General features: G+C 42.0%; 1 protein-coding gene across 1 annotated transcript in view; it reads left to right on the top strand.

The window, feature by feature from the left end:
- Positions 1–19,283, top strand: part of ccdc39 (coiled-coil domain containing 39) — a 141,691-nt gene extending 122,408 nt beyond the window's left edge. Inside the window, exons 18-20 of the mRNA XM_041204947.1 lie at positions 603–782; positions 1,240–1,331; positions 18,889–19,283. Coding sequence (XP_041060881.1) covers positions 603–782; positions 1,240–1,331; positions 18,889–19,069 — 453 coding nt within the window. The 3' untranslated portion in view covers positions 19,070–19,283. The remainder of the gene's footprint in view (positions 1–602; positions 783–1,239; positions 1,332–18,888) is intronic.
- The last annotated feature ends 1,982 nt before the right edge of the window (positions 19,284–21,265 follow it).

Genomic DNA, 21,265 nt, shown 5'->3' with positions numbered 1-21,265 from the left:
TTATGTTTGTAGCACGGTCTCAATGTCATGCTTTCAAATTGCTCTCACGCTCTGAACCAATTGTACTTAACAAATTAGCATTTCTTCAAGTTGTTTAAACCTTGATGATTAATTGTGCTTCATATCCAATATCAATCTTAATATCCAATATCAATGTTGGAGTTTGACAAAGCAAAATAAGGTTACATTTAAAATAAATTAATATCTATTTTGTATAATATTGCACAGTTGATTTAAGTAGTGGAAAAGGCAGTACTTATAGACACTAAACAGACAATCAAAGCTATAAAATTCTAGGCATTTATCAAATTCAAAATCAAGCAACTGTCAAATAACCTTTTTATTTCCATTTCTGTCCATTTCATTGCTTCTTGTGACTACTTGTATTACAAAGACATTTCCTGTTACTCTTTTCCACAATTATTTTCCTTTGAACCTTTTCCTGATAAATTAAGTAATTTGCTACAGTGGAAATAACTGTTAAAACATTTTTCAACACTGATAAATTCTTATGTGAAATTTACTTGTACTATTTACCCCAGATGATGTGTAATTGTACTGTTTTAGAAATAATCTGAATGTTGAATCAATTTTCAAAATAGTGCTCTAAAGTAGTCAGAGATATTCATTCTGCCAAGAAAACTCCAGGAGAAACCCAAGAGGAACAAGATATCGATCTTCGTGAACTACGAGACTTTAACAGGTCATTGAATAAGCTATTAGCGTATGCAGTGGATGATTGTCCAAGTTTGGCTGCAGATCTTCAATTTTACTTTGACCAGGTAAAATAAATCAATACATTGTGCAGCTACAATTTTAAGTATTGAATTTCGAAAGGAAGTGGCATGAATCCTTATGTTTATGACTAGCATTTACAGACTGTGGTTTAATCTGGTTTAAAGTTTCAGCATAATACAAATACCTTAGTTTAATAATAATGAAATAATTTCCCTCTGAAATTCAAATTTAGTTAAGAAACAACAAAACGTAATCTAATAATAATAATTACAGCTATGGGCTTTCCTTCTATTTCTGACATTAGATAAATATTGACTGAAATTTCACAGAACAATTATTCTAACCATGCTATAATTTGGTTTAGTATTCATATAATAATTCTATTTGTAATAAAGTAGTTTTGAACTATACAATGTGATAGAAAATCTGTTAAGAAAATTACCAGGCTACCATTAAGACAGATTAATTCAATAAAACCTAATTGCCAATATTTTAATTTAGGCTTGTTTACCATTACCAACTGTTCCTACACCACCAAGCAGTCATCAGAGTTCAAGAACACCATCTGTTTGCAGCTCTGGATTGTCCATAAGGTTAGTGTTAAGCTAGTAAACATATATAGTTAAATTCTGGACAAACATGCTGTGACCAAATAAGAGCCTATTTAAATATTAATTTATGGCACAATTCCTCGCACATCAAGACCCTGACTGCAATTGGGCTTTTTATAGGGGTGAGGGATGGGGTGGAAATTTTATAATTACATCAAGTTACATTGAGTCTACAGCACAAAAACAGGCCATTCGTCCCAAATGATTTCTGGTGGCATTTATCGGGTATATGAGCTTCCTCCCATCTCTCTTCCTCTAACTCAGTCAGCATCCCCTTAAATGCATGTACGCTCTTTGCCTCAACTATCCCTTGTAGTAGCACACTCAATATTATCACCTTATGGGTAAAGAAGTTTCTCCTAAATTCCATATTGGATTTATTCATAACTACCTGCATTTATTTTTTTTGAGTTGCCCTTATTAACCTGCATCACTACTTTGTGATTTGTGTATCTGTTTTCCCAAGATCCCTTTTCTCCTGTACCTCATTTGGATTCTTATTATCTAACCAGTATGTAGTGTCCTTATTCCACCAAAATGCCCCACTGCACACTTACCAATATTGAAATTCATTCTTTTTAAAAAAAGTTCATTCATAGGATGTGGGCTTCACTGGCTGGGCCAGCATTTGTTGCTGATCCCTAATTGCCCTTGAGAAGGTGGTGGTGAGCTGCCTTCTTAAACCGCTACAGTCCATGTGGTGTAGATACACGCACAATGCTGTTAGGGAGTTCCAGGATTTTGACCCAGCAACAGTGAAGGAATGGCAATATATTTCCAAGTCATGATGCTGAGTGACTTGGAGGGGAACTTTCAGGTGGTGGTGTTCCCATCTATCTGCTGCCCTTGTCCTTCTGGATGGTAATGGTCATGGGGTTTGGAAGATGCTGTCTAAGCAGCCTTGGTGAATTCCTGCAGTGCATCTTGTAGATAGTAAACACTGCTGCTACTGTGGCTCGGGGTGGAGGGAGTGAATGTTTGTGGATGTGGTGCCTGTCAAGTAGGCTGCTTTGTCCTGGGCAGTGTCAAACTTCTTGAATGTTGTGGGAGCTGCACACATCCAGGCGAGTGGAGAATATTCCATCACGCTCCTGACTTGTGGCTTGTAGATGGTGGACAGGCTTTGGGGAGTCAGGAGGTAGGTTATTCATCACACAATTCCTAGCCTCTGATCTGCTCTTCTAGCCACATTATTTATATGGCTAGTCCAGTTCAGTTTCTGGTCAATGGTAACCCCCAGGATGTTGATAGTGGTGGATTCAGTGATGGTAATGCCATTGGACATCAAGGGGCGATGGTTGGATTCTCTTTTGTTGGAGATGGTCATTGCCTGACACTTGTGTGGTGCGAATGTTACTTACCAGTTGTCAGCCCAAGCCTGGATATTGTCCAGGTCTTGCTGCATTTGGACATGGACTGCTTCAGTATTGGAGGAGTCGCAAATGGTGCTGAACATCGTGCAATCATCAGCGAATATCCCTACTTGTGACCTTATGATGGAAGGAAGGTCATTAATAAAGCAGCTGAAGATGGTTGGGCTGAGGACACTACCCTGAGGAACACTTGCAGTGATGTCCTGGAGCTGAGATGACTGACCTCCAACAACCACAACCATCTTACTTTGTGCTAGGTATGACTCCAACCAGAGAAGGGTTTCCCCCGATTTCCATTGACTCCAGTTTTGCTAGGGGTCCTTGATGCCACACTGTCAAATGCAGCCTTGATGTCAAGGGCAATCATTCTCACTTCATCTTGGGAGTTCAGCTCTTTTGTCCATGGTTGAACCAGGGCTGTAATGAGGTCAGGAGCTGAGTGGCCCTGGCAGAACCCAAACTGGGTATCAGAGAGGTTATTGATAAGCAAATACCGCTTGATAGCACTATTGATGACCTCTTCCATTACTTTACTGATGATGGAGAATAGACTGATGGGGTGGTAATTGGCCAGGTTGGTTGTGTCCTGCTTTTTGTATACAGGACATACTGGGCAATTTTCCACATAGCCAGGTAGATGCCAGTGTTGTAGCTGTACGGGAACAGCTTGGCTAGGGGCACTGGAGCACAAGTCTTCAGTACAATTGCAAAACATTGTCAGGGCCCTTAGCTTTTGCAGTATCCAGTTTCTTCAGCCGTTTCTTGATATCACATAGAGTGAATCGAATTGGCTGAAGACTGGTATCTGTTATGCTGTGGATCTCCGGAGGAGGCTGAGATGGATCATCCACTCAGCACTTCTGGCTGAAGATTGTAGCAAATGCTTCAGCCTTATCTTTTCCACTGATGTGCTGGGTTCCTCCATTATTGAGGATGGGGATATTTGTGGAGCCTCCTCCTCCAGTGAGTTATTTAATTGTCCACCACTATTCACAACTGGATGTGGCAGGACTGCAGAGCTTAGATCTGATCCGTTGGTTGTCGGATCGCTCAATTCTATCACTTGCTCCTTATGCTGTTTGGCACACAAGTAGTCCTGTGTTATAGCTTCACCAGGTTGGCACCTCATTTTTAGGTATGCCTGGTGGTGCTCCTGGCATGCCCTCCTGCACTCTTCAATGAACCTGGGGTTGATCCCCTGTCTTGATGGTAATGGCAGAGTGGGGGATATGCCGGGTTATGAGGTTACAAATTGTGGTTGTATACAATTCGGCTGCTGATGGCCCACAGCAACTCATGGATGCCCAGTCTTGAGTTGCTAGATCTGTTTGAAATCTATCCCATTTAGCAGGGTGGTATTGCCACACAACACAATGGAGGGTATCCTCAATGTGAAGGCGAGACTTTGTCTCTACAATGACTGTGCAGTGGTCACTCCTACCAATACTGTCATGGGCAGATGCATCTGTGGCAGGCAGGTTGAGGAGGATAAGGTGAAGTATGTTTTTCCCTCTTGTTGGTTCCCTCACCACTAGACCCAGTCCAGTAACTATGTCATTATGTCACAAACGTCTTCTTGTATTCTGTCTCAATTTTTTGTATTAACAACCCCTAATTTGATGCCATAGCGAAGGTTCATCAGACTGATTCCTGGAATGGCAGGATTGTTGCATGAGGAGAGATTGGGCTGACCAGGCGTGTATTCACTGGAGTTTAGAAGAATGAGAAAAGATCTCATTGAAACATATAAATTTCTGACAGGGATGGACAGACTGGATTCAGGGATGATATTTCCTCTGGCTAGCGGGGTCTAGAACAAGGGGTCACAGTCTCAGGATAAGGGGAAGACCATTTAGAACTGAGATGAGGAGAAGCTTCTTCAGGCAGAGGGTGGTGAACCTATGCAATTCTCTACCACAGGTGACTATGGAGGTCAAGTCATTTAATATATTTAAGAAGGAAATAGATTTCCGCACACTAAAGGTGTCAAGGGGTATGGGGAGAGCGCAGGAGTATGCCGTTGAGATGGAGGATCAGCCATGATCATGTTGAATGACTGAACAGGCTCGAAGGGCTGAATGGCCTACTCCTGTTCCTATTTTCTATGTTTCTTTGTCTTGATGACATCAGGTGGTGATCACAGCACAATGTCATCAGCTCCCAGCAGCATACATCACTGATTAGAAGTTCCTGGCTTCGATCTCCCTTGAAGACAGTGGACAGTGCTCAAACAAATCGATACTGGGCAGCTACAATCCATAAATGGGCAGTCCGAAGTTAGACTGTCACGCAATACATTACATCAACCTGTCCACTAAGATTTGTTGCCTCATTTCTCCACTTGACATCTCAGGAGGCCATTGAGGGATAGCCAAATTGACATCCCATTATAAGCTTATCCTGTTGTACAAAAGTGGTAGTACTTCCCAAGTAGGTTTATATTTCCTTAAGAATGCTAATAATTCGATACTTTAGCCAGGAAAACTAACCATGAAGAAAAACAGGTTCACTCCCAAGTGCACTTTGTCACCATTGCGTAAAGATAAGATCTGGCTTGACTCTGAAGCTTGCACTGTTAAAAGAGCCTAGATCATACAGGTTTCTTAGGCAAGTGATCTGGAGTGGTTGTATGTTATCAAATCTTATCCTATTAATTTTTTACCTTATTGATCAGGTAAAACTCTACATTAAGAAAATCAATTTCTGCATGAAGATAGTGGGTCTCTGAGAATCTGGAGGGTTCTGACATGGTTTGTTACACAGTGTGATTTTAATTACATTATTGACTAGGAATTGGAGTGCAATGTCTAAATTTCTACAATTTCTAAAAGAAGAAATTTAATTTCTACAATTTCTAAATTTAGAAATTTAGAGTCCAGAAATCTATTTCTTCCTTAAATATATTCAGTGACTCCACAGCCTTCTGTGGTAGAGAATTCTATACCTTCACCACCCTCTGAGTTAAGAAGGTTCTCCTCATCTCAGTCCTAAATTATGGTCTACCCCGTATCCTGAAACTATGACCCCTTGTTCTAGAACCCCTCCCAGCCAGAGGAAATATCATCCCTTCACACAGTCTGTCCATCTCTGTCAGAATTTTATATGTTTCAATGAGATCTCCTCTCATTCTGCTAAACTCCAGTGAATACCGGCCTAGTTGGCTCAATCTCTCCTCATATGACAATCCTCCCTTCCCAGGAATCGCTGCATTCCCACTATGGTAAGTATATCTTTTCCTAAGTAAGGAGACCAAAATTGCACACAATATTCCAGGTATGGTCTCACCAAGGCCCTGTACAACTACAGTAAGACATCCTTGCTCCTGGACTCAAATCCTCTCATAATGAAGATCAACATACTATTTGCCTTCTTAACTGCTTGTTGCACCTGCATGCTTGCTTTCAATGATTGATGTATAAGGACACCCAGGTCCCTTTGTACATCAACATTTCCCAATCTATCACCATTTAAATAATACTCTGCCATTCTGTTTTTCCTACCAAAGTGGATAACTTCACACTTATCCACATTATACTGCCATGCATTTGCCCTCTCACTCGAATTGCCTTGAAGCCTCTTAACACCCTCCTCATCGCTGACATTCCCACCAAGTTTGGTGTCGTCAGCAAACTTGGAAATATTACATTTGGTTCCCTCATCTAAATCATTGATACACATTATAGCTGGGGCTCAAACACTGATCCCTGCAGTAACCACTAGTCACTGCCTGCCATTCCATAAAAGCCCCATTTATTCCTACTCTGTTTCCTTCTGCTAACCAATTCTCAATCCATACCAATATGTTACCCCCAATCCCAAGTGCTTTAATCGTACACACTAACCTCTTATGTGGGACTTACGTGGGAGCTTTCTGAAAATCCAAATATTCCACATCCACTGGTTCTCCCTTATCTATTCTGCTCTTTTTATACATCCTCAAAAAACTCCAGTAGGTTTGTCAAATATGATTTCCCTTTCATAAATCCATGTTAACTTTGTCTAATCCCGTTGATATCTTCTAAGTGTTCTAAGACAACTGAATGCCTGAAAGTAGTCTCTGGTCTGATTAGTATGAAAGTATTGAACTTGGGAACTAAATTTAAATGTGAATGTGCAAGAGTGTAGTAAATAAGACTGGTGAGCTACAGGCACAGATTACCATGTGGAAATATGATATAGTTATAACTCAAAGAACAGGAGGCCTGGGCATTAAATATTACTAAATACAAGGTGTTGAGGGAAATAGGGAAGGGGGTGGGATAATATTGCAGTGAGTGCGAGAAAGAGAGGGAGAGAAAATGTCTCAGAGGGGTCAAGGACAAAATCTATTTGGCTAGAGCTAAGAAACAAAGAAGGTGCAATTATATTGCTCAGTCTAGCCTATAGGCCACCAACCAGTGGGAAAGATGCAGCTAAACAAATTTGCAAGGAAATTACAGAGTGGTGCAAGAATTAGAGAATAGTTATAATGGGAGACTTTAATTATCTGAATATAGACTGGGAGAGTAGTAGTGTAAAGGACAGAAAGGGGAAGGAGTCCCTAGAGCGTTTTCAAGAAAATTTTCTACAGCAATACGTTTACAGTCTAATGAGAAAGAAAACATCACGATATCTGGTTCTTGGGAATGGAGTGGGCCAAGTGGATCAAATGTTAGTAGGGGACAATGATCTTGTATTATAAGGTTTAGGTTGGTTATGAGAAAGGACAAGGAACAATCCAGAGTAAGAATAATTAACTGGAGGAAAGCCAACTTCAATGGAGTGAGACTGGATCTGGCCAAGACCAAATGGAATCGCAGGCAAAACAGTATCCAAACAATGGGCTGCATTTAAAGAGATAATTCAGACACAGACCAGGTATATTCACATGAAGTGGAAACGCAGGGTGAACAAATCTAAAGCTCCCTAGATGACACAAGTGATAGATATTAAGAAGAAAAAGAAAAAGCAGGCTTATGACAGATGTCAAGTGGACAATACCAAGAATCAAGCTGAATGTAGAAGGTTCAGAGGGGAAGGGGAAAGGCATGTAAGAGAAAGAGATTATTAAAAGAGACTAGCCGCTAATATAAAAGGGAATCCAAAAGTCTTCTATTCGCATTTAAATAGTGAGAATAAAGATAAAAAGGATTGGGATTGATTAGTACCAAAAAGGGGATTTACTCATGGAGGCAGGGAGCATGGCTAAGATATTAAATGAATACTGGGCATCTACCTTTACCAAAAAACAAGATGCTACACAGGTCATGCTGAAAGAGAACCTATTCAGACACTTGAAGGGTTTAAAAATTTTAAGGTGGTAGTATAAGATAGGCTGTCTGATTTAATGGAGGTATCCAAAATTATGAGGGGTCTGGACAGAGTAGATACTGCCTGAGAGTATAGTGGAGGTGGGTTGAATTGAGACATTCAAGAGGGAATTGGGTTGTTATATGAAAAGAAACAATGTGCAGGGCTGCGAGGAGAAGACACAGAGTAGCACGAGGCAAATTGCTCCTACCTAGAGCTGGCACAGACATGATGGGCTTTATGGTCTCCTGCTGTGTTGTAACAACTCTGTGATTCTGTGAATTAAAGGAGAATCTAGCACAAAGGTTTCTTCTTAAACCTCACCAGGTGTTCCAAGAGTTTCTTCACCCAAGTGAGGGGTATTATGCGAGTAAATTTGCCTAATTTTTAGGAATGCCCACCAAGGCTGCCCATGTTGGAAGACACTGTGATTTTCGGGCATGATGAGTGGCATGAGCAAACAATATGGCGCGATCGGTTTCACGACAGCATGAAACCAGTTCGTGATTGTCCGCTCAGTCCGCCGATGAGCCACAACCTCAGAAGGGGAAGCTGGGGCTCCCACATATGCCGCCCAAGAGCCACAGCGAGCCGTCGCAGGCTGGTGCCTAGCAACACCCAGGGTCAATAGGCCTTTCGTTCCTGCAAATGACCGAGAACCAGTGTCGCCGAAGACCATGCATGTCTAGGGAACTGGTTGGTCACATCTGCCAGCTAATGCAGGATTTGGCGCCACAGGGACATGAAGAGCATCCACTGCCAGTAACCGTGAAAAAGTGACTGAGGCACTCAGTTTCTATGCCGGTAGCTGCTTTCAATTTACACAGGTGACCTCTGTGGGATCTCTCAAGCCTCCACCGACAAATGCATCCATGAGGTCATAGATGCCATCTTTATGAGGGCACACAACTTTGTGCATTTCACTGGGACCAGAACAGCCAGGATGCAAGAGCGATTGGATTTGCCCAGATCTCGGGTTTCCCATAAGTGCAGGGTGCAATCAACTGCACTCATGTGGCGCTCAGATCTCCACTGCATCACATGGTTGACTACATCAACCCGCAAGGGGTTCCATTCGCTGAACTCTTGATCTTGGGGTTACAAACGCAGTACCATAACCACTTGACTATTTAGGCCAAGCCGAGTACAAACACATTTCCATCTGTTTCAGATGAAGTTACATTGTTTCATAGTTTGCCATTGTGAGATTTGAACTCTTGATCTTGGGGTTACAAACCCAGTACCATAACCACTTGGCTATTTAGGCCAAGCCAATTGTGCAGCTGGTGTGCGACCATCAGAAACGCATCCTGCAGGTGTGCGCACGGTTTCCAGGGAGTGTAGACGACGCCTACATCCTCAGTTGGTCACAGGTCCCTGGAGCCTTCCAGGGTCCACAGAAGCTGCAGGGATGACTCCTCAGGGACAAAGGCTACCTGCAGTGGCCATGGCTGATGACACCCACGTGGTGGCCTCAGACTGTAGTAGAGCGACGCTATAACGAGGCTCATGCTGCAGCTCACAACTTGGTGGAGCAGACCATTGGAATGCTGATGAGGTGGTTCCGGTGCCTGGACCAGTCTGGTGGAGCCCTGCAATATAACCTGCAGAGGATGTCACATATCGTCGTTGTCTGCTACACCCTTTATAACCTGGCGCTGCAATGGGGAGAGGAGCTGGCTGAGGAGGAGATGGAGGAGCTGCACGCCTCCTCCGATGAGGTCGCCGCCCATGGGGATGAGAGTGAGGATGTCCTCGGAGGCAACAGTGCTGAGATGGGGCCCTCGCACTGGCTAGATGAGGCAGATGCACTCAGCTGGCCCTCATAGCCACCAGATTTGTGGAGCACGACGACGATATGCAGTGAGATGACCCCATAGATCCTCACATCGCATCTATGAACGTTTGACTCGTCTAGCTTCTGACAGCGCAAATACCCTCCCTGAGAATGCCTCTGTCCTGGAGATGCAGTGGACGCCCTAATAGACGCTCAATTGCAGGCGGATGATGACGACGTGCAATGAGGACACTCCATAAATCCTCATATAGCCTCTGAGAATGTCTGACTCCTGTCTGGCCAAGGGCAGATTGCTTGCACTCTGTGGTCAGGATCACAGCCATGAAACTTTAGAAGCATCTGATCCTTTGTCCACCTTAAGCACCTGAACCCTTCAGGAACATAGCATCAGTGGTCACAGATGAAGAGATGGGGGCCAGCCCCTCCTTAAAAGGTGCTGAGAGCACACCAAGAGAATGAGAGAACTCTGTGGCGCCTGCTCACTACATTCTGGCAGCAATGACAAGCACCACCAAGATGCAGACATTAATAATCTTTCCAGGGAAAATAAGAAATAGGAACAGGAGTAGACCATTCAGCCCCTCGAGTCTGCTCTTCCATTCAATAAGATCATGGCTGATCATCTTGTGTTTCGATTTCCACATTCCCATCTACCCCTGATAACCTTGTTAATTCTTGTTAGGCAAGGGAATCAATCTACCTCTGCCTTAAAAATATTCAATGACCCCGCCTCCACCACCTTCCGAGAGAGAGAGTGTTCCAGTCGCACAACCCTCAGAAAAAAAAAATCTCCTCATCTCTGGCCTAAAAGGACAACCAGTAATTTTAAAACAGTGCCCCCTAATTCTGGAATCACCCGCAAGAGGAAACATCCTTTCAACATCCACCGTGTCAAGGCCGTTCAAGATCTTGTATAGTTCAATCAAGTCACCCCTCATTCTTCTGAACTCCAGTGGAAACAAGCCCAGTCTGTCCAACTTTTCCTCAAAAGACAACCCACTCATTCCAGGTATCAATCTAGTAAACCTCCCCTGAGCCGCCTCCAATGTATTTACATCCTTCCTTAAATAAGGAGACCAAAACTGCACACAGTATTCAAGGTGCAGTCTCACCAATGCCCTGAAAAACTGAAGCATAACATCCTTACTTTTATGTTCAATCCCTCTCGTAATAAAGGCTAGCATTCTATTAGCCTTCTTAATGACTTGCAGTACCTGCATACTAACTTTTTGTGACTCATGTACTAGAACACCTAGATCTCTATGCACCTCAGAATTATGCAGCCATTCTCCATTTACGTAATACTCTGCTTTTTGGTTCTTCCTGCCAAAGAGAACAACTTCACGTTTTCCCACTTTCAACTCCATTTTCCAGATCTTTGCCCACTCACTTAATCACTATACCCATCTTCATGTCCTCTTCACAACACTTTCCTACCTATCTTTGGGTCATCTGCAAACTTAGCTACCATGTCTTCACTCTCCTCATCTAAGTCATTGATGTAAATCGTAAAAAGTTGAGGCCCCAACACAGATCCCTGTGGGACTCCACTCATGACATCCTGTCAATCTGAAAAAGACCCATTTATGCATACCCTCTGCCAGTGGGCCAGCCAGCCAGCCAATCTTCTATCCATATTAATATGTTACCCCCTACATCATGTGCTTTTGTTTTTCGTAATAACCTTTGCTGTGGCACCCTATCAAATGCCTTCTGGAAATCCAAGTACAGTACGTCTACAGGCTCCCTCTTATCCACCGCGCATATTATTCCTTCAAAAAAACTTCAATTGGTTTAAAATGATTTTCCTTTCACAAAACCATGCTGCCTCTTACCAATTGTCTTGAGCTCTTCTAAGTGCCCAGCTATAACCTCGTTTATGATCGATTCTAACAACTTCCCCTCGACAGATGTCAAGCTAACTGGCCTATAGTTTCCTGCCTCCCTCCCTTCTTGAACAGAGAGGTTATATTTGCTACTTTCCAGTCTGATAGAACCTTTCCAGAATCTAGCAAATTTTGGACAATTATCAGTGCATTGACTACCTCATTAGCCACCACTTTTAAGACCCTAGGATGTAGTCCATCAGGATCCAGAGACTTGCTAGCCCACAGCTCCATCAATTTGCTCAGTACTCCGTTTCCCTAGTGATTTCAATTTCGCCAAGTTCCTCTCTCCCTTTCACCTCCTGATTTGTAGCTATTACTGGAATGTTTTTCGTATTGTCTATCGTGAACACAGAAGCAAAATATTTGTTAATTTCTTCCACCACTTCCTTATTATCTGTTAACTCCCCATTGTCACTCTCTAGAGGACCAACACTCACTTTACTTATTCTTTTTCTTTTTAAAAAATACCTGTAGAAACTCTTGCTATCCGTTTTCATATTTCTAGCTAGCTTCCTCTCATACTATTATTTCTTTCCCCTGGTTAACCTTTTATTCATTCTCTGCCATTCTTTATATTCTGACCAATCATTTGTCCCACCACTCATCTTTGCGGAGTAGTATGCTTTTTCCTTAAGCTTGATGCTTTCCTTAACTTCTTTAGTTAACCACAGATGGTGGGTCCTCCCCTTAGATTTTTTCTTTATAATAGGAATGTATTTATTCTAAATACTCTGAAATATCCCCTTAAACGTCTGCCACTGCTTCTCTATTGACCTATCCTCTAGCCTAGTGTCCCAGTTCACTTCAGCTAGCGCAGCTTTCATCCCCGCATAGTTGCCCTTATTTAAGTTTAAGGTACTAGTCTAAGACCCACTCTCCTCCCTTTCAAACTGGATGTAAAATTCAATCATATTGTAGTAGTTACTAGCTAGGGGTGCCTTGACTCTGAGGTCATGAATTAATCCTGTCACATTACACAATACCAAGTCTAATATAACCTGCTCTCTGCTTAGTTTCAGAACGTGCTGCTCCAAGAAAGTCTCTCAAAAGCATTCTAAGAACGCCTCAGCCAGGCTTTGACTGCTAATCTGATTTTTCCAGATTATATGTAGAATAAAATCACCCATGGTCCCTGCTGTCCCTTTATCACAAGCACCCAATAGTTTCTCTTGAATATTTTGTCCTGCACTGTGGCTACTGTAGGGGGGCCTGTAGACCACTCCCACTAATGATTTTTTCCCCCCACTATTCCTCATCTCCACCCAAACCAATTCTACATCCTGATCTCCTGAACCAAAGTCATCTCTAGCTATTGCACCAGTACCCTCTTTGATTAACAATGCACCTTTACCTAGCTTCCTATTCTTTTTGAGTGCTATGTGTCCCTCAACTTTCAGGACCCAACCTTTGTCATCCTGTAGCCAGGTCTCCGTAATTGCTATCAGATCATATTTATTTACTTGTGTGGGCCATAAATTCATTTACTTTGTCATGAATGCTACGCACATTCAAATCGAGAGCCTTCAGTTTTGTCTTTTTGTTACCTTTGTAACACCTAGTCTTGACTGTTGATGTATTCTTTGGTTTTTTCTCTTTGTCTCTTCCTGCCATTCTCTGACCCTCATTTCTCATATTACTATTTTGCTTTCCTGTCTTGACTCTAACCTTGAATTGCTACCTCTACCCAAGCTTGATCCTTCACCCCTTTTGTTTAGTTTAAAGCCTTCTCTACTTAGCTGGTTATGCGATTTGCAAGGACACTCGTCCCAGCACGGTTCAGGTGTAAACCGTCCTAATGGTACAGCTCCCATTTTCCCCAGTAATGCCAGTGCCCCACAAACTGTAACCCACTTCTCCCACACCAGTTGTTGAGCCACGCAATCGTCTCTCTAATCTTATTTGCCCTATGCCAATTTGCACGTGGCTCAGGTATTAATCTAGAGATTATTACCTTTGAGGTTCTGCTTATCAATTTGGTACCTAGCTCCTCATTCTGACTTTGCACAACCTCTTTCCTATGTCATTGGTACCTACATGGACCACGACAACTGGATTCTCCCCCTCCCACTGCAAGTTCCTCTCCAGCCCTGAGCAGATATCCCAAATCCGGGCAGGCAAAATAGCTGTCTGGACTCTCATTCTTCGCTGCCAAAGAATGATGTCAATCACCCTCACTATAGTGTCCTCGACTACCACTATATTTCTTTTTGCTCCCCCAGCTTGAACAGCTTCCTGTAGCACAGTGCTATGGCCAGTCAGCTCATCCACCTTGCAAACCTAGTTTTCATGCACACAAGTTGTGAGCGCCTGTTTGACAATTGCAAAGTCTGAGGCTCCTCCACTACTATCTGCTCAGTCCCAATACCTGACTCACTGACAGTCACATCTTCCTGTCCCTCGCTGCTGACCAAAACAGATGACCCTCACCTAAGAGGTATGACTGGCTTCCGGAACCTAAGAACTAGGAGCAGGAGTAGGCAATTCAGCCCCTCAAGCCTGCCCGCCATTCATTACAATCATGGCTGATCTCATTTTGGCCTCAACTCCAGTTTCCTGCCCTCTCCCCATAACCTTTCAACCCATTACTAATTAAAAATCTGTCTATCTCCTCCTTAAATTTATTCAGCGTCCCGGCATCCACTGCACTCTGAGGTAGTGGATTCCACAGATTCATGACCCTTTGAGAAAAGTAATTCCTCCTCATCTCTGATTTAAATCTACCACCCCTTAGCCTAAAACTATCTAAATCTTGTTCTAGAATGCCCCAGAAGGAGAAACATCCATTCCATGTCTACTTTGTCTATCCCCTTTAGCATCTTATATACCTCAATTAGACCTCCTCCCATCCTTCTAAACTCTAGTGAGTTTAGGCCTAAACTGCTCAATCTCTCCTCATAATGCATCTCTGGAATCAATCTAGTGAACCTCCTCTGAACCACCTCCAGTGCAACTATATCCTTCCTCAAGTAAGGGGACCAAAACTGTGCACAGTACTCCAGGTGCAGTCTCACCAATGCCTTGTACAGTTGCAACAACACTTCCCTATTTTTATACTCTATTCCTTTGTGACACAACGTCTTGATAGACAGGTTGTCACCATTCTGAACAATTCATAGCAAGCTCCTCCCAGTCATCAATGTCAATGCTGCCAAGCTTCAAGGATAATTCGAGTGTCCTTGAAGTGTTTTCTTTGTCCTCCCCTAGAACGTTGGCCATTTTGAAGATGAGAAAACAGGAACTGGCAGGGAAGGTAGTTTTCAGCAATCCATACACAGTGTCCAGTGAATCAAAATTGATTTAATGCTTCTGGAGTTAGCTTCAAGAAAGATGCTAGCTTTTGTTCAATGGTCCTCCCACTGAATCCAGAGGATGCAACGGAGGTACTGACTGTCCTTGAATGTTGCCAAAATAAAATTCAGCAACCCACATCTGATCAGTAATTTATTCTACCTCCTATAAATGTTGAAGGAGATACACTGGAATATGTTCAGCACTTCCCATACTTTGGCAGCCACCTCTCTCAAAAGGCCACCATTGACAAGAAGATCCAACACCAGATTAGCTGCACAGCACAGCCCTCTACAATCTATCTCGAGTGTTTGACAACATAGGCCTCTGCAAGTCAACAAAAGTCCTAGTGTACAGAGCAGCTGTTGTCACCACATTTGTGTGTGCATCAGTGACTTATAAGAGCGATAGAGGGGATCACCATGGATTAGTAAAATCAACATCTTGGCTATAAGAGGAGACAGAGGTTAGGTTTTGCATGACTGGTGAATCAGCTTCTGACCTCTTAAAGCCTCTCCAACTTCTACAAGTTTCAAGTCAGAAGCACAATGTATTAACTATCATTCTAGATAGGTGCCACAACAATACTGAATAAACTCAATGCTACCCAGCACAAAGCAGTTTGCTTGATTGGCATCCCTTTCAATATCATCCCCAACATTTCTGGTACACTGTGGCTGCAGTACGTACTATTAACCGGATACATTGGAGTAACTCACCCCAGTGTGAGCCCTCGCTATGTCACCTCTGGATCAGACAGTTATGAGTTCCAGACTCATTCCAGAAACTTGAGCAAATAATCTCAGCAGACACTTCTCTGCAGTACTGAGAGAGTGCTACACTGTTGGAGATGCTATCTTTCACATGAGACATTAAACTGGTCTCCAAGTTGGACATAAAAGATCCCACAACATCGTTCAAAAGAACAGGAGCAGCATTCTCCTGGTGTCCTGCTCAATATTTATTCCTAAGACCCAAAACGGATGATCTGGTCATTGCAGTTTTGAGATCTTGTCGTGCGCAAATTGGCTGCTGTGTTTCTACTGTTAAAAGCGACTGTATTTCAAAAATACGAAATTGGCAATATGGAACATCCTGAGGTCATAAAACACTATATAAAATGGAAGATTTTTTAAAATTTCAACAGCGCTTCCTGCCACAATGACCTCTACCGCTGAGAATGGGAGCAATTAAATTGTAGGTACACATGCTATCAATTCTATATTCTCCAACTCTCACACCATGTTGACTTGCATATATTGTTGCTGTTCCTTCATCATTGCTGGGTCAAAATCACAGAATTCTCTCAATATTATTAGAAGAGCACTATCACAAAAATCAGTGCTTTAGCATTGAGAAGCACCATCATAACCTTAGGGAAACTTGGGGTGGACAACATGCCACCTTTCCAGCATTGCTCACATCACCAGAACAAACATTTAAAAATCTGCAAGGCACTGGCATCAAAGGTTATTGGTAGTAGATGGGAATGTGGAAATTGAAACACAAGATCAGCCATAATCTTATTGAATGACGGAGCAGGCTCAAAGGGCAGAATGGTCTACTCCTGTTCCTATTTCTCATGCATAAATCTGGTCATAGTTGTGCAAGCTTGTATTGCTGAGATTATGGATTCAGTCATCCTTTTAAGTGGAGTCTGTGAGGGACCTCATTGCTCTGACTATTCCTGCAGCAACAGTGCAAGCTGAAAGATCTAACAATTCTATATCTGCTCACTGATGCTTTGTGGAATTCTGCTATAAACTCCACTTTGAGCTTCGCTAATCTGAGATGATTGGCTGAGAATTGTACTGAAAACATAAAAATGAATAAGTTTCATCGTGAAATTATGATTTCCAACTTGTTCATAAAATTTTGCTAAAATAGCTTACTAAAAATTACACACAATATTTAAGTTTTCTGTAAAAAGTGTAGGAATACTTTTTCCTCTAGTGCACTGAACAGCTGCCAACAGGGCCAGAATCTTCGGGTTGGTGAGCGGAGGTGGGGCCCGCTCGCCGGTGTTAAATGACGCAGAGAGACATCGGGCATGTGTCCCGATGTCACCTCGTGTCATTCAGATCTTCAGTTCAATGGGCGTGCACCAGAGTTGGCGGCACGCCCACCACACTGTCAAAAGTCTATTAAGGCCATTTAAATAGTAATTGGAGCTGCCCATCCAACCTTAAGGTTGGCGGGCAGGCGAAGAGCCCAGGCGGCCTTCACATTTATCATGAAACCTCATCCACAGGCAGGATGAGGTTTCATGAAGTATTTATAAATTGAATGAAAGGTTTAATTAAAGTTCATTGACATGTCCCAGCTCGTGTGACACTGTCACATGAGGGGACGTCTTAAAATTTTTAAAAATCAAACTGTGCGAAAGAGCGCAAGCCCCGAGTCAGCCTACTCCCCTCGCCTGTACAGGGAGCGCTCAGCGCTTCCAGCTGTGTGGGCCTTAATTGGCCCGCCCACGTAAAATGGCGGCAAGCAGCCGATTGCACTGTACGCACTCCTGTCCAACCCCCCTCGATAGGGAGAACATTCTCCCCCAGGAGAAAATGAACCAAGGTTTTAACGAGGCCTTTGTATAGTGGGAATGAAGAATTGAGCTAATTAGCATTCCCGATATTGCTTGGCAGATGGTGTGATATTTATTTGTATGTCATGGGTTAACAGAGGAAAATGCTGTTTACTATTAAAAGGTGAAAGGAGAATTGAGGGAAATCTACAATAGATAAATAATTTTGTTTAATAATAGGCTGTGAATGGAAACAGACATTTCATAAGCCTTCATCTGGAAGGCTTTTGGTTAATTACACCTTCTGGACAACTTGTTCTTCTTTTACATCCACCTAAGGGTCAAATGAGGCCTCAATTCAACATCTCATGAAAAGGCTGCAGCTCTAACAATGCTGCACTCGCCCAGTACTGTGCCAGTCCAGATTATGAGTTTAAGTCTTGAATTAAACCTTTTGAATCAGAGGCAACAATGCAACCAAGGCTGAATGTATCTGCAATATAATCAAGTACAGGATTATTGGGCAAATATGTAGACATTCTGGATTTTACAGCAAGATGGAGAGCAGTTCTATTAAAACAAAAATATCAAATCCATGATTACAGGCTGTAACATTAATAAAACACCTAAAATGACACAGCAAACAAGATGATAGTTTTTGTAAAAAGCTTCTAATCTTTTCCAGATTGAATTTCTCCAATGTCTGCCAGTAATCTATTGGTTACCAGGCTTCTTGTATTTGATGAATTTGTGCTGATCAAGGCATCAGAACTATATATATGTTGGGTTAAATCCAAATAAACCTCCGGTCACATTATTCTAAACTCAGAAGAGCTCTCCTGTTTCATTTCCTGAACCAGCAATCCTTGTGGAGGGTTTCTTTGTGCAAGACTATTTGTGGAAAAGTTTGGTTCTGGAGACCCTGAAATACAGTGGAGACAACTTGGTCAGCCAAACCTGTCTGAACTGGATTCAAATCCAAAGAACGTTGTTCCTTTGCAATAATGTCCCACACAGTACTTTGCAAACACATTATCATCGATTAGTTCCAAGCAATCAGTGATTATAGCCTAAAATGTTCATTCTTCTGTAACATATGGATATCATTTTGAACTGACATCTGGCACAAAAACTCATCCCATGTACAATTCAAATTAGATTGAAGAATATTTTGAACAGGTTGGATTTAAAAGACTAATTTCACTCACTTAACTGATTCAAAATAGGATTCAGGTCTGAAGTGATTAACCTGTTGGGGCCATTCAGACTTAGTGTTTTTGAATGTATTTATCTTTTATGAAATATAATTTTACAATCAGCACAAGATTAAAAGGAACAGAAGTAACCAATGGACAAAAACAGTTTTTTTTTCTTTTTCCAGATCTTTTACCTCTTCTCGAAGCAGTACTGGCTCACGGAGTCAACAAACTACTGTGGCAACAGTTAATCTGGATCTGGGTCTAACTGGACCTTCTCCACCACATAGTGCATTGCCCCCAGGAACTCGGTCTAGCAGCGTAAAAAGTTGGTCTTCTCATGCCCACAGCCATAAGAGCCAATAGCCGACTGAATCAAGAAGTTATGATTTACCAAGAGATTTTAAATTAATGGTTAAAAGCACTAAACAAAAATTATAGCAGTATGTCTTCAATACTCCTCCATATATAGAATATTACATTTTAGAAGTCCATAGTGTGCAGCATAACCAACAGTATATGTAACAATTTCTTGAGAATGAAAATAAATGCACAGATTCAAACCTGGTTTTCAATTTTACTTAATAGTGACCAGTCTTACTACTGCATTGTGGATTTTTTTTAAGAAACCAATTCAGGAGGAGTAAATAGCTATGCAACTACCCTATTATAGGAAATAGTAAATGAATTGTATGACCATCCAAACACATTTTCAAAGAAAGGTTTGGAATATAATTGTGCTCCACAATTTGTTTATGAACTGAATCTATGTAGGGGTCAGTCCAGAGATTATTCATGGTGCTACCACTGTAATAACTTGAGTCTGAGTGATGCAAAATTGGGCTCAAGTTCCAATTGCACTGAACAGTATTTCCCACCTCCACTATAGAGAAATCTACATTACAAGTGACACGTTATAGCTTGTGGAAACCTGAAACCTTTTCTGGAGGGAAGGCCACATTGAAGACTAATCTACCATCATGACTGTACTACATATTTGGAATCTTACTAGTTTGTATGGTTTCACCTAAGAACAAATGCTAGTCTGTGGTGAGCTGGTTGGTGATTAGGAAAGCGGGAAAGAAATATCAGGGTTGTTCCTCCTCCTTAATTTCTCTTGAGCTGCCCCTCCTGGAAAGACATACATGGACATCAGGTTAAGGACAGGATTATCAATTGTGGTGTACTCTCTGGTTGAATCGCATGCCTCCATTTGCTGTCTAGATGCACACATGAAGAATGACCACTTGAATTAAGTACCAAAGTGGTTCCTGTAGAACATAGCCTAATAAAAGAATCATCAGCTCCAGCTGAAGATAACGTACATGAAAAGGATGAGCAAAGAAGGAGTACCAATTGCTATCCAATTTTTTTTTAAAAAGCAGACAATCGGAGGAAGGAGTTAATTTGATGAAGCCCGAGAGGATCTGGGAGGAAGAACAACCCTGACATTTCCCCCACTTTCCTAGTCACCACTCAACTCACCACAGACTGGCATGTGTTCTTAGATGAAAGCATACAAACAGTCATGATAGTAGACTAGCCTTCAATATGGCCTTTGTGACGGTGTAATCAGGAAACGATCACTTTGTTTTCAGGTTGCCACAAGAGGCCTGAGTATCGTAGCCTGCATCATAAAAATAGCCACTACCATCAGATCCCAAATTTGATTATGGTTTGACCCCAGTCCAGTTACTGAATTTTTAAATAAGTGATCCCAAGTAAAAGATGTTATTTGAGGTACATGAATACATAGCTTCTTTAGTAAAACAATGTTTCTATCACATGGTGAATATATATGGGAAGCACTTCATACTACACAAGCAATGAGGTCTATATAACCCAAGTTGTTTTCCACCACTGCAGAGTTGCAGTTTCTATTTACTTTAACATACACTATTTCTACTGAAAAGGACAGGCACTAAGCAACAGCAACACAGGCGTCAAAGACAAGTGAAAAAAAAAATGATTGCTATAGGTAAGAACTGACAAATATTTTTTCAATTAAGTATTCTAAATAAAACATTGCCAGATTTCGCCAACTGTTGTTCATCTCAACTTCAACACGCAAGTCAGCTGTCCTTTTTTATTTTGTTTTCCTGCTCATTAGTTTATGCTTTCTTCTTTCATTTGAATTGGGGGAAGTGGGTATGGAACAATTTGTTGCTTGTCAGTTAACTGATGAGTACCAGCAAAGATTTCTGTGTAATTTGCAGGTGAATGTTACGGTCTGATGCAGGAATATGCTACAAAGCAAGGTAAGGGGGGGCATGCAACAGAGAACCACTGTCCTCAGAGTTCTCTTTTATTTATCTTGTATTTGTTATTGGGTGGAAAGTGATGGGTGGTATAGCAGGGAAAGGAGCCATCATTGGCTACAGGCTGAATTTGAGGCGAGCATTACAGGGAAAATGTGCTTTGAGCAGCTCCTTTCCTATTCTGTCAAACCTCAACCTCAATCGTGCTGTCTTCATTCTCTGACGCTCATCATTTCCCTTATTCCTCCACCTTATCACCACTCCTCCATATCACTCCTCACGATCTCTATTTCTGCCCCCTTTG

Source organism: Carcharodon carcharias, chromosome 2, assembly GCF_017639515.1.
Source record: "Carcharodon carcharias isolate sCarCar2 chromosome 2, sCarCar2.pri, whole genome shotgun sequence".
NCBI classification, from domain to species: domain Eukaryota; kingdom Metazoa; phylum Chordata; class Chondrichthyes; order Lamniformes; family Lamnidae; genus Carcharodon; species Carcharodon carcharias.
Note: the sequence above shows the minus strand (reverse complement) of the source record. Positions and strands in the feature narration are given on the sequence as shown.